The sequence below is a fragment of the Acomys minous genome, assembly GCF_964271855.1.
Source record: "Acomys minous genome assembly, chromosome: 6".
NCBI classification, from domain to species: domain Eukaryota; kingdom Metazoa; phylum Chordata; class Mammalia; order Rodentia; family Muridae; genus Acomys; species Acomys minous.
This window is the reverse complement of record NC_140487.1, coordinates 109251796-109267122: the sequence shown is the minus strand read 5'-3', so window position 1 is coordinate 109267122 and position 15327 is coordinate 109251796. Positions and strand designations below refer to the sequence as shown.

General features: G+C 51.3%; 1 protein-coding gene across 4 annotated transcripts in view; it reads left to right on the top strand.

Annotated features, from left to right (window-relative positions):
- ZDHHC18 (zDHHC palmitoyltransferase 18) overlaps positions 1 to 15327 on the top strand; it is a 29095-nt gene that overhangs the window by 4295 nt on the left and 9473 nt on the right. For all 4 annotated transcript variants that reach the window (XM_084785284.1, XM_084785282.1, XM_084785281.1 and 1 more), the window contains exon 2: positions 2873 to 3033. In XM_084785284.1, the coding sequence (XP_084641410.1) occupies positions 2873 to 3033 (161 nt within the window). The remainder of the gene's footprint in view (positions 1 to 2872; positions 3034 to 15327) is intronic.

Here is a 15327-nt window from a genome sequence, read left to right as displayed (position 1 = left end):
ACGCCTTTAATCCCAGCACTCGGGAGGCAGAGGCAGGCGGATCGCTGTGAGTTCGAGGCCAGCCTGGTCTACAAAGTGAGTCCAGGACAGCCAAGGCTAACACAGAGAAACCCTGTCTCGAAAAAGAAAAAAAAAACAAAAACAAAAAAGAATGGTTTTGGGCCATGTGTAGATGCTGGGACCTGAACCCAGGTCCTCTGCAGGAGCAGCAAGTGTTCATAACCACTGGGCCACAGTCTCTACTAACATTTTAAATAATACTGTGCAGAAAATAGCCTTGGGGAGGACTGCTTTATATAAACTGTCACTGGGCGTGGTGGCGCATGCCTTTATTCCCAGCACTCGAGAGGCAGAGGCAGGCGGATCGCTGTGAGTTCAAGGCCAGCCTGGTCTACAAAGCGAGTCCAGGACAGCCAAGGCTACACAAGGAATCCTTGTCTCGAAAAACCAAAAAAAAAAAAAAGAAAAAGAAAAAAACAAACAAAACAAAATAACCTGTCAAGGAACCTGTCCTCTGAGGTAGGAAAGAGGACCACTTGCATAGGCACTGTCACGAGGCTGATGTGATGTGAGCAGACAGGGACAAGAGGAGAGTCCTGTAGGATGAGGCTGAGGCACCCCAGTAAAGCTTAGGCCATGGCTGGCCTACTAGGCAGGTTGAGAATTTGGATTCCATTCATTGCCGTTGGAGGCTTTCAAACAGGGCAGTGACAAGGTCTGATTTACACGTGCAGAAAGTGGCTGTGGCTTTGAAATGGACAGCAGAGTGACAAAGAAGACTGGCCATAGGGGGCCCCCCATAGGTTCACTTCACCCTAAAGTTAGGCCCCTCCGCAATAGCTGGTACTTCTAGGACATTACAGCCCTAAAACGGAAGGGAGGGCTTTAAGAGGGATGCGGAGGCCTGTGGGATGCTCCTCCTATTAGGGGGACCTGACATCCCTGCAAGCAAGCTGTCTTTGGAGCCAGCCTGGGTCAGGAGCCTGAGAGAAAGAACCCCTCCCTACAGTTAGTGTCCAGGGTGGGGCTGGGGCAGGGGCTGGGGCTGGGGCAGGGCCTGGGGCAGGGGCTAGGGCAGGGGCAGGGGCTGGGGTTCTCCATAGCCCTCCCCTCATTCTTCCGTGTCTGGCTGTAGTGTCATCTCCTTATGGGCCTTTCTTAGTCTACAGCACACAGCGCCCTGTGTGAAGTTCCCTCTTTACTGGGTTCTTTTCCCCAGTCAACCATGAGCCACAAGGTAGAGAGACTCTTGTCATATCCATAGTCATTATTCCTGCTGTTTATTGAGGGTGTTACCTGGCACAAAAAAGAACTCAGTAAATGTTTGGGGAGCGATTGAGTGAGTGAGTGAGTGAGTGACTGACTGACTGACTGACTGACTGACTGACTCAGCATGGCAGCAATTCCGGTGGAAGGTTATCTCAAGTACAGCCCCCTTGGTACCGGCTTCCTGAGTTCTGTATCTACTAAACAGATTCTGAGGCTGCAGCTCAGTGCTGGGACCAGGCTGGAGGGATGGCTCACTGATTAAAAGCTCTTCCAGGGGACCCAGGTTCAATTCCTAGCACCCACATGGTGGCTCAGACCATCTAACTTTCATCCCAAGGGGTCCAACCTTCTGGCTTCTTCAAGCACCAGGCATGTTCATAGCACATAGGCAGACATGCAGGCAAAACATCCAAACACAGAGTCTCTCTGTGTAGCCTTGGCTGTCCTGGACTCACTTTGTAGACCAGGCTGGGCTCGAACTCACAGCGATCCTCCTGCCTCTGCCTCCCGAGTGCTGAGATTAAAGGCGTGCGCCACCACGCCCGGCTTTTTAGAAAGTATTAAAATAATATTTTTTCTTTTGGTTTCTTGAGACAGGGTTTCTCTGTGTAGCCTTGACTGTCCTGGACTCACACTCTGTAGACCAGGCTGGCCTGGAACTTCGAGCAATCCACCTGCCACTGCCTCCCAAGTGCTGGGATTAAAATCACGCACCACTACGCCTGGCCAAAATAATACTTTTTTTTTTAATGCTGGGTACTGACTGAGCTGGTCACAGTATTGTGTTCACATGTAGTCCTGGCTCTTGGTGGCACTGAGGTTGGGAAAGGCCTTGAGTCCAGGAGTTCAGAGATAGCCCAGGGAGCCCCTGTCTTTCTGTTTCCATCTCTGTTTCTGTTTACCTGTGTGTCTATCTCTCTCTCTGGTTTTAAATTGCATTTCATTTATTTTGTATACATGTGCTTATGCGTGTGCTGTGGTATGAAGGTGAGGCAGGAGGGCCCTCATGTGAGTCGTTTTTCTCTGTTCATCGTGTGCGTTCCAGGACCAAACTCAGGCCGTCAAGCTTGGTAGCACTTCTGCATGCTGAAACATCTCACTGGCCTGCTTCTGTTTTTTTGTCTTTTGGGTTTTTTGGGGGGGCGTGGGGGTTGAGATAGAATTTCATATAGTCCAACTCGGCCTTGAACTTCTGATTTTCCTGCTTGGGCCTTCTGAGTGCTGGGAATACGTGTGTGCTGCCACAAAGAAGACGGCTAGGTACAGTGGTACCTGTGTACTCAGGAGGTAGAGGCAGACAAATCAAGAGTTCAAGGCCAGCCTGGGCTACTTAGAGAGTTTCAAGCCAGTTTGGGCTCTCTGGCAAGTGTCTGGAAGCAGGAAGGAGTGAAGGAAGATGGGCCTCCCTGTCAGGGTGAGGTGAGGGAGGCTATCTGCCATTGGAGTAAGTCCAGGATTGACTAGTAATGTCTGCCCTGGGCACTCACGGGGAGTGGCTGCACTCACCTCCAGCTGCACTTCAGGGTGAGGCCCTTTTCAAGAACACGGTATCTGGGGCAATACCAGGGAGCCCTGGAGTAACCTGAACTCTCTTCTCTCCTAGCTGTCCCTACCTGGCCGTCCACCTGACCCCGGCCATCCCCATCATCGCTGCCATCCTCTTCTTCTTCGTCATGAGCTGCCTCCTGCAGACCAGTTTCACCGACCCTGGCATCCTACCCCGGGCCACCATCTGTGAGGCAGCTGCCCTGGAGAAGCAGATCGGTGAGGCTCTCTCTCTCCCTTAGCCCGTGAGTGCTGTAGCTGCCGGCTCCACATTCCCGGATGTGAGAGGAGGCCTGGTTTTCTCATACAGTGCTTTGCTAGGCTAGAGCAGTAAACAGGGTGGGCTGGAGCTGACACTGTGATAGAGGGGAGACAGATGGCGAGCAAGCAGACAAGTAACTAAACAAGAAATGCCAGCAGCCAGCACGGAGCTGGGTGCTTCCGGGGTGCCGGGCAATGCTTTAAGCCGTCTGTATGCGTGACTACTGAAGCCCCATAAGCCAATGAGGTCAGTACTGTTACTCGCTTCCTGGTCATTCGTTAAATGAGACGCAGAGAGGTTTAAGTACATGGTTCAGGTCATACAACTGAAGCCTTGCCACGGTGGCCCAGGCCTTTAATCCCAGCTCTTGGGAAGCAGGCGGATCTCTGTGAGTTCGAAGCCAGCCTGGCTTACAGAGCGAGTTCCAGGACAGCCAGAGCAACATAGCAAGACCCTGTCTCAGAAAAAAAAAACAAAACAAAAGCAAAAATCACAGTAAGTTCTAGAACTCTGATTGTCTTCCCCCCCACCCCCCCAGATCAGGTGTCATGTAGTCTAGGCAGGCTTCAAACTCGCTGTGCAGCTGAAGACGCCTCCATCTCTGGTCTGGCTCCATCTCCTAAGTGCTGGGTTTATGAGCATGCTCCCACTCTCAGCTAAATGTTTGTGTACTCTTTATTCATTGAATCATGAAACATTTATTGGACTCCTGCTGTGCGCCAGGAGCTGTTCCAGATGCGGGTGACAGAGGCATGAAGGGAACTGACAGTAATCTCTGCCCTCAGGGAGGGTGAGGTGACATGCCAGGGTAGACAGTAAACAAATAAATAGGATGTTAGGGAAAAGCCAGAGGACTAGGGGAGGCAGGGGAGCCGAGAGGCATGGGCCTGGCCAGGAGGGTTTGCACCGGCTGGGTTATCCTAGGGGGTCAGGACAAGCCCTGGGTGCTATGATAGGAAGATGAAGGTCTGGAGGAGGGGAAGGCTGGGTGCCCAGAAACAGCCTGGAGGAGAGAGCTGTGCCCCAGGCCAGGACCTTTTCCTCTGGGGTGGCCTCACCCCAGCTCCTTCCTGCTAAGAAGTGACTCGCGGATGTTTGCACACCTCCAGGGTTTCCGGTCATGGTTGGCTCTTTGCCCTAAGAAGGCAGTGTTCACGCAGGCTTTTAATCTCCTCGCTGGCCTGGTGAGATCTAGTGACCTGTAAATGTCAGAGCCCGGCATCTATCCCCAGGAATCATTTTTGCTGACTCTGGAGCCGCTCAGGAGGGCGCAGGAGGGGGGACATCTCTCAGTTTGGCCTCCTCTGCCCTGGATGGGGGCAAGGTGGTGGGGCGGGGCAGCCACACCCATGGCCTTCCTCTAGAAGCTAACTTCCTTCCCCTTTGCACAGCCAAGGCCTCACCGTTCAGATCCTCGGTGTATGATGACGTAGGCTGCAGAGCAGCCGCTGGGTTCACCTTCCCTTCTCTCAGGCTGATCCTGAGACGGGATTATTGCGCAGCCCAGCCCGTCTGGCTGCCTGGAATCCCCTGGCTTCTGAGCTGCTTGGCCGGTAACAGCAGTAATCCCCGTGTTTTGGGGAGAGCTTGGCTGTGTCTCCAGTACCCTCCACCGTTATCCCCACAGACCTTCACGTATGCAGAGGCTGAGCCCGTTGCCCGGATGTGCCTCTGTGAACCCAAACAGGGAGTCACAGGGCCAAGGGTGAGGGGAGCTGAGGGGCTGGGTACCCTCTTCCTATGTTCCAGGCTTTGTGTTTAGGGGTGGTGGCAGGACGTGCCCCTTCCATTTTTCCCAGATCTCCTATGGCACATTCCCAGATACCTTTTTCCTTTTCTGTTCTTGGGCTCCATGGCAGCCATGATGGAGTTGCTCTTCGCTGCGGTGTGCGGGCGAGGGACATATTCATGGGTGTCTAGCTCACCTGATCACCGTGCAGGGAGCTCGGTGGTGTTAGCTAAAGAATGGTGCATGGTAAGATGACCAAGGAATGAGAGGCTCTCCTTGCTGCCCTGGGGGCATCTGAGAAGTTTTGGGGGCTCCTCAGGAGGACATGGTGGGTTCATGCAGTTGAGTGCTGGCTCCTGGCAGCCAACTGGAGGACGAGAATCTAACGGCAGGAGGCTGACCCGAAGCCAGTAGGGTCAGGTCCCTGTTAGGTGGAGAGGGATGATGGGAAGAGGCTTAGGAAGGCAGTGGGGGGGGGGCTGGGGGGGGCAGGGGGGGCGGGGGGGGTGTCTTCCTCGTATGAGGCTTTGAGAGGTGATGGTTGCCACCTCGTGAAGTTCTTTTGGACTTTAGGCGCAGGCAGCTGCATGAACGGAGCTCTCCAGGCGGATGAAAGAGCAGGAGGGAGCAAGACCAGGCATGGGGCTGCTGAGCAGGCCATGTTAGAAGGAACATGCTGGGTAGTGCAGAGAATCAGGGCAGCCATGTTTAGAAGGATGGCGTGGAATCAGGGCCTAAGACTCATCCGGGAACAGTCAAGTCTGCACGTGGCATCGTCGCCACCTTTAAATTCTCAAGCCTGAGTTGAGCCTAGATTTTGAAATGTGTCCAGGAAACCACTGTCACGGCTGAAACACGGTTCCCTGAAGGGCACTAAGGTCCCTGAGCCTGTCCCATCAGCCTCGTGTGTCTGCCCCTACCTGACCCCAGGGCCCTCTCCAGGGCAGGGTGCCACATTTCCTTTAGGACTCTGCCAACCAGGCCTCTGCTCCTGCTTTCTCCCTTCAAATGTAATTGTTTCTCTAAGACTTAGTTTCCCTTTCACCCTCCAAAGCTTAGAATCTGACTGACTCACCAGGCATGGTGGCAGAGGTAAGCAGATCTCTGCGAGTTCGAGGCCAGCCTGGTCTACAAAGGTGCCCTAGCACCCTCAGCTTGCTTTCCTGAAGAGCAGTCATTGGAATTCAGCTTGCATGGTTTTACACTTCTCAGCTTTACCTTCATTCATCCCCCTCCCCCTCCCCCTTTCCTTCCCCCTCTCCCTCTCTGTCTCTCTCTCTCTTTGATTATTTTGAAATAGGATCTCACTATGTATCCTTGTCTGGTTTAGATATAGTTGGACTCAACATACAGAGCAAGCTGGTGCTCTTCCTGCCTCTGTCTTTCCTAGATACTAAGATTACAGGCTCCTAACTCCCATCCTTTTTGTTGTTATTGGGCAATGGTGGCACACGCCTTTAATCCCAGCACTCGGGAAGCAGAGGCAGGAGGATCTCTGTGAGTTCAAGGCCAGCCTGGTCTACAAAGTGAGACCAGGACTGTCAAGCCTACACAGAGAAACTCTTGTCTTGAAAAACAAAACAACAGCCAGGCGTGGTGGCGCACGCCTATAATCCCAGCGCTCGAGAGGCAGAGGCAGGTGGATTGCTGTGAGTTCGAGGCCAGCCTGGTCTACAAAGCAGGTCCAGGACAGCCAAGGCTACACAGAGAAACCCTGTCTGGGGGGGGAGGGGAAAGAAAAACAAAACAACAATATATATATTATTTTTTGTAAAATATATGAGTGTTTTGCTTGCCTTCCTTTGTATATGTGCACCATCCATGTGCACTCCTGGTATCTGCGGGTGTTGGGAGGAGGCATTGGATCCTCTGGAACTGGAGTTGGGTGCTGGGAACCGAACTTGCATCCTCTGCAAGACTAACAAATGCTCTTAACCTCCGAGCCATCTCTCCGGCCCTTCCCACCATGTTTTTAGTGTTTTCCTTTAAATGGTTCACTTTTTTATGAGACTGGCCCACAGAGCTGGTTCCAGATCACCCTAGTAAGACCCTGTGTAGCCCCTCACAGAAGAGAGACAGTCACTCTTAAATAAAGCCTTATGCCGTATAACAATGCTTCCATCACTGACAAACCCCATATGTAACCGTGGTCCAACATCATGCCACCGAATGGCATCAGCGCCTTCTTAGTGTGTGTAAGCACTCATGACATTTGCGTGGGGAACTCACCTACTGACACAGTGATGCAATTCGTGAAACTTCCCTCACATGACATGTGACTGTGCATTTTAAAAGAGAAACTTATGTCAGCCGCAAGGGGACAGAGTCAGGCTCGCTTGTTCCGCACTGAAGGTTGTCGTGTAGAGGAACGCCAGGCTGCAGGCTCTCTGGCCGTTCTGGCTGTTGAGGCTCATCCATGGAGTTGTGTGGTGGTGTTGGAACAGATGAAGACCTCCTCTTGTTGGAGTAAAAGGCTGGAAAGGAAACTGAAAGGGGACTGACTTTCTCAGACCATGATTCACAAGCCCAGGACAGGAAAGTCCCTGCATGGGCGGAGCCACAAGGAGAGCAGCAGCAGCAGCAGCAGCAGCAGCGCTGCCCCCCCAAACCCCCCCCTACAGCATGTGGTACCCCGCGTGTGCGGCCTTAACTTTTGCTTGCCCTCGTCCCCCTGCTGGGTGTGGCCCATCCCATGGAACCGGTATCTGATTCTATCTGGTACATTGCCACTTTTTTGTTTTATTTTGGCCTGAGTTTTACTTTGTCTGAGGCAGGCTCTGTATAGCTCAGGCTCAGTAAAGATGCCCTTGAGTTTGTTTGTTTTGTTTTGGTTTTGGTTTTTTGAGACAGGGTTTCTCTGTGTAGCCTTAGCTATCCTGGACTCACTTTGTAGACCAGGCTGGCCTCGAACTCACAGAGATCCACCTGCCTCTGCCTCCTGAGTTCTAGGATTAAAGGTGTGCACTACCAAGCGCAGCTTTTTTTTTTTTTTTAAAGATTTATATGTATGTAATATTCTGTCTGCATGCCTGTACGCCAGAAGAGGGCACCAGATCTCATTGTAGATGGTTGTGAGCTACCATGTGGTTTCTAGGAATTGAACTCAGGACCTTTGGAAGAACAGACTGTGCGCTTAACCTCTGAGCCACCTCTCTAGCCCGCCCTTGAGCCTTTGATCCTTCTGCCTTCACCCCCCAAGCGTCGAGGTTATTAGAGTGTGTACCACTACACACAGTTCACATGGTCCTGGAGATCCGTCTCAGGGCTTTGTGCATGTCAGGCAAGCACGCCACCAACTGAGCTATATATCCCCTGCCTGGTTTTGGGTTTTGAGACAGAGTCTCATAGGGTAGCCAGGCTGGCCTTGAATTCCCAGCAGACCTGCCTTCACCTCCCATTACTACAAGCACAAATGTGTGATGTCTTCTCTGGCTCTCTTATGTATTCTGGGTGATGGTGTTGGGGCATTTTGTTTATTTGTTTGTTTTCAGTTTTTGAGACAGAGTTTCTCTGTGTAACAGCACTGGCTGTCCTGGAATTCTCTCTGTAGACCAGGCTGCCCTCAAACTCACAGAGATCTGCCTGCCTCTGCCTCCTGAGTGCTGGGATTAAAGGTGTGAGCCATCACACCTGGCTTCTGTATCAAAGATATAGACACCAGCATCAGAAGTTGGGTAGCTGTGGGTTAGGCTTGAATAAAATGCCATCTCTCAGCCGGGCATCTTTAATCCCAGCACTCAGGAGACAGAGGCAGAGGCAGGTGCAGATCTCTGTGAGTTTGAGGCCAGCTTTGTCTACAAAGAGAGTTCCAGGACAGCTAATGCTACATAGAGAAACCCTGTCTTGAAAAACAAAACAAAACAAAAAGACTAGAGAGATGGCTCAGAGGTTAAGAACACTGTCCGCTTTTCCAAAATTCCTGAGTTCAATTCCCAGCAACCATATGGTGGTTTACAACCATCTATAATGAGATCTGGTGCCCTCTTCTGGCATGCAGACAGAACACTGTATATATAATTAATTAATTAATTAACTAACTAACTAAAAAAGAAAGCCCTCAAAAAAATGAATAAATAAATAAAATGCCATCTCTCCTTGCATGTAGTCATAGAAAGCACAGGTTGCCCGTTTTGGAAGTGAGGAGACTGAGGCGCTAGAAGACTTGACAAGCTAGCAAGCAGTCATGCCACGTTTCAAAGAGAAATCAGGCTGGTCCCAAGTCACCCCATGGTGGCAATGACATTGATTCACACAGCTTTCTACCCTGCCGTACAGTTACAACCTCTGTGTGAGTCTACCCTCAGGCAAAGGGCTTCCTATCCCCAGGCCTTGCACTAACTAACCTTGGTAGGTGGCAGGGGCTCCACCGGCCTCTGGGAACACACGGAGTGGTCATGTGGGGATTCCAGCGGCCAGAACCTGAGGGTGGGTTTATGGTTTGAACTGGTGCTGGGAGAGAGCTGACAACTGCAGAGACAGTTGGGTGGCAGGCAGAGCCTTCCTTCCTTCCGCCGTGGACCACCTGCGTAGTGTGTGAGGTCCACGGATCTCTCCCTTACACTGCAAGAGGAAAAACCTTCTCAGTAGCGCAGGCCTGCCCTGCCTTCGTAGGATGAAGGCTGGTTCCACACCAGGACCGACTCCCATTGGCCTAGACCAGCAAGGCTATTCTGAAGGTTTGGGGCTTCTGGCAGTCCCTCAGGAAGGAGGCGTGAGGAAATCCATGCCACATGGGGACAGGCTGAGCCCATTTCTGGGAATGACTTCCTCTGAATTTCCTGCCTGGACGGCACCAGGCCAGGGCACTCACCAGCATGTGGGCATCTGCTTTCCTTCCTGGGGAAGAGCGGGTCTTGGCGGAAAGCTCTAAACTACACCCCAGAATCCCTTCAGGCCAGGAAGCTTTTCTTAGCAGCCACTCCCTGTTTCCTTTAGTTAGGATGTTGTTCCCTCAGAGGCCGTGGCTGGAGGATCAGAAACCAACCTTGCTGCATAGCAAGACTGTGTCTCACGCAACCAGAATTTTCTTTTTATGTATATGGATGTTTTGCCTGCATGTATGGCTGTGCACCACATGTGTCTGGTGCCCAGGGAGATCAGAAGAGAGCATTGGATCTCCTGGGATTAGAGTTATAGGCGTTTCTGAGCCTCCGTGTGTGCTAGGAATGGAGCTCGAGTCCTCTGGAAGAGCAGCTGGTGCTCTTTTGTTTTGTTTTGTTTTGTGTTTTGTTTGTTTGTTTGTTTGAAGACAGGGTTTCTCTGTGTAGCTTTGGCTGTCCTGGAACTCACTCTGCAGACCAGGCTGGCCTTGAACTCAGAGATCGGCCAGCCTCTGCCTCCCAAGTGCTGAGACTAAATGAAGATGGGTCCCTCCCCCCTCCCCCCAAACCCCCCCACCCCACGCCCCCAGCTTACTTACTGATTTTTAGCAGAGAAGTGCTTCTCTCAGTAAGTTCTTGGGCAGAGATGTCTAGCCATATGTCTTATCGGCTTGACAACCCCTGTACAGGTCAGAGAGACAGTGGTGGGCAGAGAGCCAGAGCCGGGGCAGTGAGGCAGGATTTGGAGGTCTGGAGTGGAGTAATGCCAGGAGCTTGGGAAGAGCTGGGCACTCTGCCTGCTGGCAAGTTAAGGCCCATTGGTCAGGACCAAGGTCAGTGGCTCCTGGGATCCCCCCCCAGCCTCACCACAGCAGGGAGACTGGGACTCCTGATCTCTGCTTTACCGAGGTGGCAGCAGTTAAGTGACTTAACCAAAGCACCTGCTTGTAAGTGGAGGGGCCAGGACTTGAACCCCAGCCCCCCTCAGCCTCAGGGCCTGTCTTCTTCCTTGGCTTGGCGCCTCGTAGTTTTTAGCCACAGGACTGTCGTCCCTTATTATCTTGTCCCTACTCAGGAGATGTTACAGTCTAGCTAGAGGGAAGAAGCACACACGCACAAGTCCTGTCCCAGCACCAAGCCGTGACAGGTGTGTTCGGTATGAGGCAAGAAGCAGGTGTCTGCAAAGCCTGAAGTGGCCGGAAGGGTTTGAGATGAGGTTGGGCTTTGATGAGTCCTGGGAAAAGAAGAAAACGGAAAGGGCTAGGGTTTCCTGGGCTAGGGACAGGAAGTCCACAGCAGCAGCACGTGTTAGGGGAGGGACATGGGAGAAAGGGGTCCCAATGTGCAAGGCTCCCAACACACCTACACCAGTGTGCAGGGCTCCCAACACACCTACACCAGTGTGCAAGGCTCCCAACACACCTACACCAGTGTGCAGGGCTCCCAACACACCTACACCAGCGTACAGGGCTCCCAACACACCTACACCAGTGTGCAGGGCTCCCAACACACCTACACCAGTGTGCAAGGCTCCCAACACACCTACACCAGTGTGCAGGGCTCCCAACACACCTACACCAGTGTGCAGGGCTCCCAACACACCTACACCAGTGTGCAGGGCTCCCAACACACCTACACCAGTGTGCAGGGCTCCCAACACACCTACACCAGTGTGCAGGGCTCCCAACACACCTACACCAGTGTGCAAGGCTCCCAACACACCTACACCAGTGTGCAGGGCTCCCAACACACCTACACCAGTGTGCAGGGCTCCCAACACACCTACACCAGTGTGCAGGGCTCCCAACACACCTACACCAGTGTGCAAGGCTCCCAACACACCTACACCAGTGTGCAGGGCTCCCAACACACCTACACCAGTGTGCAGGGCTCCCAACACACCTACACCAGTGTGCAGGGCTCCCAACACCCCTACACCAGTGTGCAGGGCTCCCAACACACCTACACCAGTGTGCAGGGCTCCCAACACACCTACACCAGTGTGCAGGGCTCCCAACATACCTACACCAGTGTGCAGGGCTCCCAACACACCTACACCAGTGTGCAGGGCTCCCAACACACCTACACCAGTGTGCAGGGCTCCCAACACACCTACACCAGTGTGCAAGGCTCCCAACACACCTACACGAGTTTGTTCTCTGGGCTGTGGATGTAGCTCATGGCCTTGCAAGCAGTTTCCTAGGATTTGATTCTCCAGTACCTCAAAGGAAAAATCAAAGTACTGGGTGTGGTGACGCACACTTTTTATCCCAACACTTGCAAAGCAGAGGCAGACAGATCTCTGTGAGTTTCAGGCCTTTTTCATTTCTTCCTTTCTTTCTTTTAGATTTATTTATTTATTTTGCATACAGTATTCTGCCCCCATGTGTGCCTTTCCGCCAGAAGAGGGCACCAGATCTCATTATAGATGGTTGCGAGCCACCGTGCGGTTGTTGGGAATTGAACTCAGGTTCTTTAGAAGAGCAGTCAGTGCTCTTAACCTCTGGACCATCTCTCCAGCCCTCTATATAGGAAACTTTCTCGGGAAAGAAAAAAAAAAAAGGAAAGAAGAAAGAAAAGCATTGGCTGGTGTCCATCTGGCACCAGAGGCTCTGGGTTTGATGCGTAGCACCACATAGAGGCAGAGGCAGGCGGAACAGAAGTTCAAGGTCATCCTCATATGGAGCAAGTTTGAGGCCAGCCTGGGCTGCATGAGACCCTATCCAAAGAATAAAGTTTGTCCTTGAACTTTTATTTTTTTTGGTATTTCAAGACAGGATTTCTCAGTATAGCCCTGGCTGTCCTAGAACTCACTCTGTGGACCAGGCTGGCCTCAAAGTCATAGAAATCTTACTGCCTCTTCCTCTTAAGCGCTGAGATTAAAGGCCTGTCCTACCACCACTGGGCTGGGTTTGTGTTTGTTTGTTTGTTATTTTGTTATTTCTCTATGTTATCTTGGCTGTCCTAGACACAAAAGAGGATGACTGGCCAGGCAGGGATGAGGAATAGGATGCTGTCTGCAGAGAGGCTGCGCTAGTTATGTGTCACCATGACAAAATACCTGATGAAGTCTCTGGGAGGAGGAGGAGGAAGAGAGGAGCAACTTAAACTGGAGGGATGATGCAGCCGTTAGGAGCACTGGCTGCGCTTCCCGAGGTTCAGTTCTCAGCACCCACGTGGTGGCTCAGAGCCGCCTGGGCCCCTAGTCTTACGGGACCTGGGGTCTGGCGTCTTCCTCTAGCTTCTGTACACCGTGAACACGCGTGGTGCACAGGCACACGTCAGGTAAAACACACACACACACACACACACACACACGAATGAATTGATTTTGTTGTAGAAGTTTTTTTATTTTGTTTGTTTTTTGTTTTGTTTTGTTTTGTGTAGCCTTGGCTGTCCTAGACTCACTTTGTAGACCAGGCTGGCCTTGAACTCACAGTGATCCACCTGCCTCTGCCTCCCGAGTGCTGGGATTAAAGGCGTGCGCCACCACCGCCCGGCTTTATCTATTTATTCTATTTATTTTATGTTTTGTTTTTTCTTTTTTTCTTCCTTTTTCTTTTCTTTTTTTTTTTTTAATTTAATTTTATTGTATTTTAGTTTTTGGTTTTTTGAGACAGGGTCTCTCTATGTAGCCTTGGCTGTCCTGGACTCACTTTGTAGACCAGGCTGGCCTCAAACGCGCAGTGATCTGCCTCCCTCTGCCTCCCAAGTGCTGGGATTAAAGGTGTGTGCCACCACGCCCGGCATGTTTTGCTTTTTCAAGACAGGGTTTTTTCAGTGTAGCCCTGGCTGTACTCAGAGATCTCTGCCTCCTGAATGCTGAGATTAAAGATGTGCGCCACCAAGGCCAGCTGCTTAGTAGCATTTACACACATGTGGTTAAGGTTATGGTAAAAGAGTGTTCCTTGGTGGTTGGAAATGTAAAGACAGAATCCATTTGTCTCAAGTTCCTGGCTGTCCTGGAACTGGGCTTTGTAGACCAGGCTGGCCTCAACTCACAGAGACCGGCCTGCCTCTGCCTCTTGAGTGCTGGGGTTATACGGGTGTGCCACCCTGCCTGTCTACATACTCTTTTGATCCGAACACTGAGATCATATGAATTCATCTTGGAAAACACTTATCCAACAAAACATGTAGAATTTGTAGACTTTGGGTAAACTTATTATTCCTTCCATTAAAAAACAAGAAAGAAGCGCTGGGTGTGGTGGTACACTCCTTTAATCCCAGCACTCAGGAGAAACCCTATCTCAAAGGAAAAAAAAAAAGAGAGAGGGGCTGGAGAGATGGTTTAGTGGTTAAGAGTGCCGCCTGCTCTTCCAAAGATCCTGAGTTCAATTCCCAGCAACCACATGGTGGCTCATAACCATCTATAATGTGATCTGATGCCCTCTTCTGGCCTGCAGGTGTACATGCAGGCAGATCATGGTGTACATAATAGAAAAGAAAGAAAGGAAGGAAGAAAAAGAGAAAAGGGTCGATGCAACAGGTGGTTCTGTTACCTACTTCTCTCTGGCAGTGTAGTCAATAAACATGTCTTTTTCTAAAGAAAGAGGAGGAGGAGGAGGAGAAAGAGGAGGGAGAAGAGAGACATTGTGGGCCAGGCTGGCCTTGAACTCACCATTTTTCTGTTTCCCAATGTTTGGGATTACAGGCATGTGCTACGTGCCTAGCTCTGACATTCCTCTGTTGATTTGGTTACATTATTTACTGATATTTTACGTTAATTTTTAATTCTGTGTGAGGGGCGGGAGGTGTGTATGTGACTGCCAGAAGTGACCTAGTCTTCCTGATGGTTACCAGGCACCCAGCATGGACGCTGGGAACAGAGACTCCTGGGAGAACAGGAAGCCAGCACTCCTGACCACTGTGTCATCTCCCTGCCTCTTTAGAAGTCGTGCTGGCAGCCGGGCGTGGTGGCGCATGCCTTTAATCCCAGCACTTGGGAGGCAGAGGCACGTGGATCACTGTGAGTTCGAGGCCAGCCTGGACTACAAAGTGAGTCCAGGACAGCCAAGGCTACACAGAGAGACCTTGTCTCGAAAAACCAAAAAAAAAAAAAAAAAAAAGAAGTCGTGCTGGCTTTGGAGAGAGATCAGGCCAGGGGTCTGTAGATACCAGTTCTAGATCCAATTGCTTCCCTGAGGTGTTTATCTTGTTTTAACTGTGAAACTCCCACAACACATGTAGCTGTATACTGGTGGCGCACGCCTTTAATCCCAGCACTTGGGAGGCAGAGGCAGGTGGATCGCTGTGAGTTCGAGGCCAGCTTGGTCTACAGAGCAAGTCCAGGTCAGTCAAGACTACACAAGAGAAACCCTGTCTGGAAAAACCAAAAAGAAAAAGAAACTCGGGGCTGGAGAGATGGTTCAGTGGTTAAGAGCACTGTCTGCTCTTCCAAAGGACCCGGGTTCAATTCCCAGCACCCACGTGGCAGCTCACAACTGTCTGTAATTCCAGTTCCAAGGGCTCTGACACCCTCACGCTAAAATAAAATTAAATAAATTATATAAAAAGAAAAAAAAAAAAGAAAAAGAATCTCGCCAGGCATTAGAAGTTGGACCTGGGCTTAATTAGATGCACATCGCCTCCCCAGGGGTCTTCCTAGAACTGTGTCCCTTATGACCCTTCTCAGCTGCTGTGTGAGCAGGCCTCAGGCCTGGAGGGAGTACTGGGGTCTTGGTGTTTGTCCCCGCCTTACC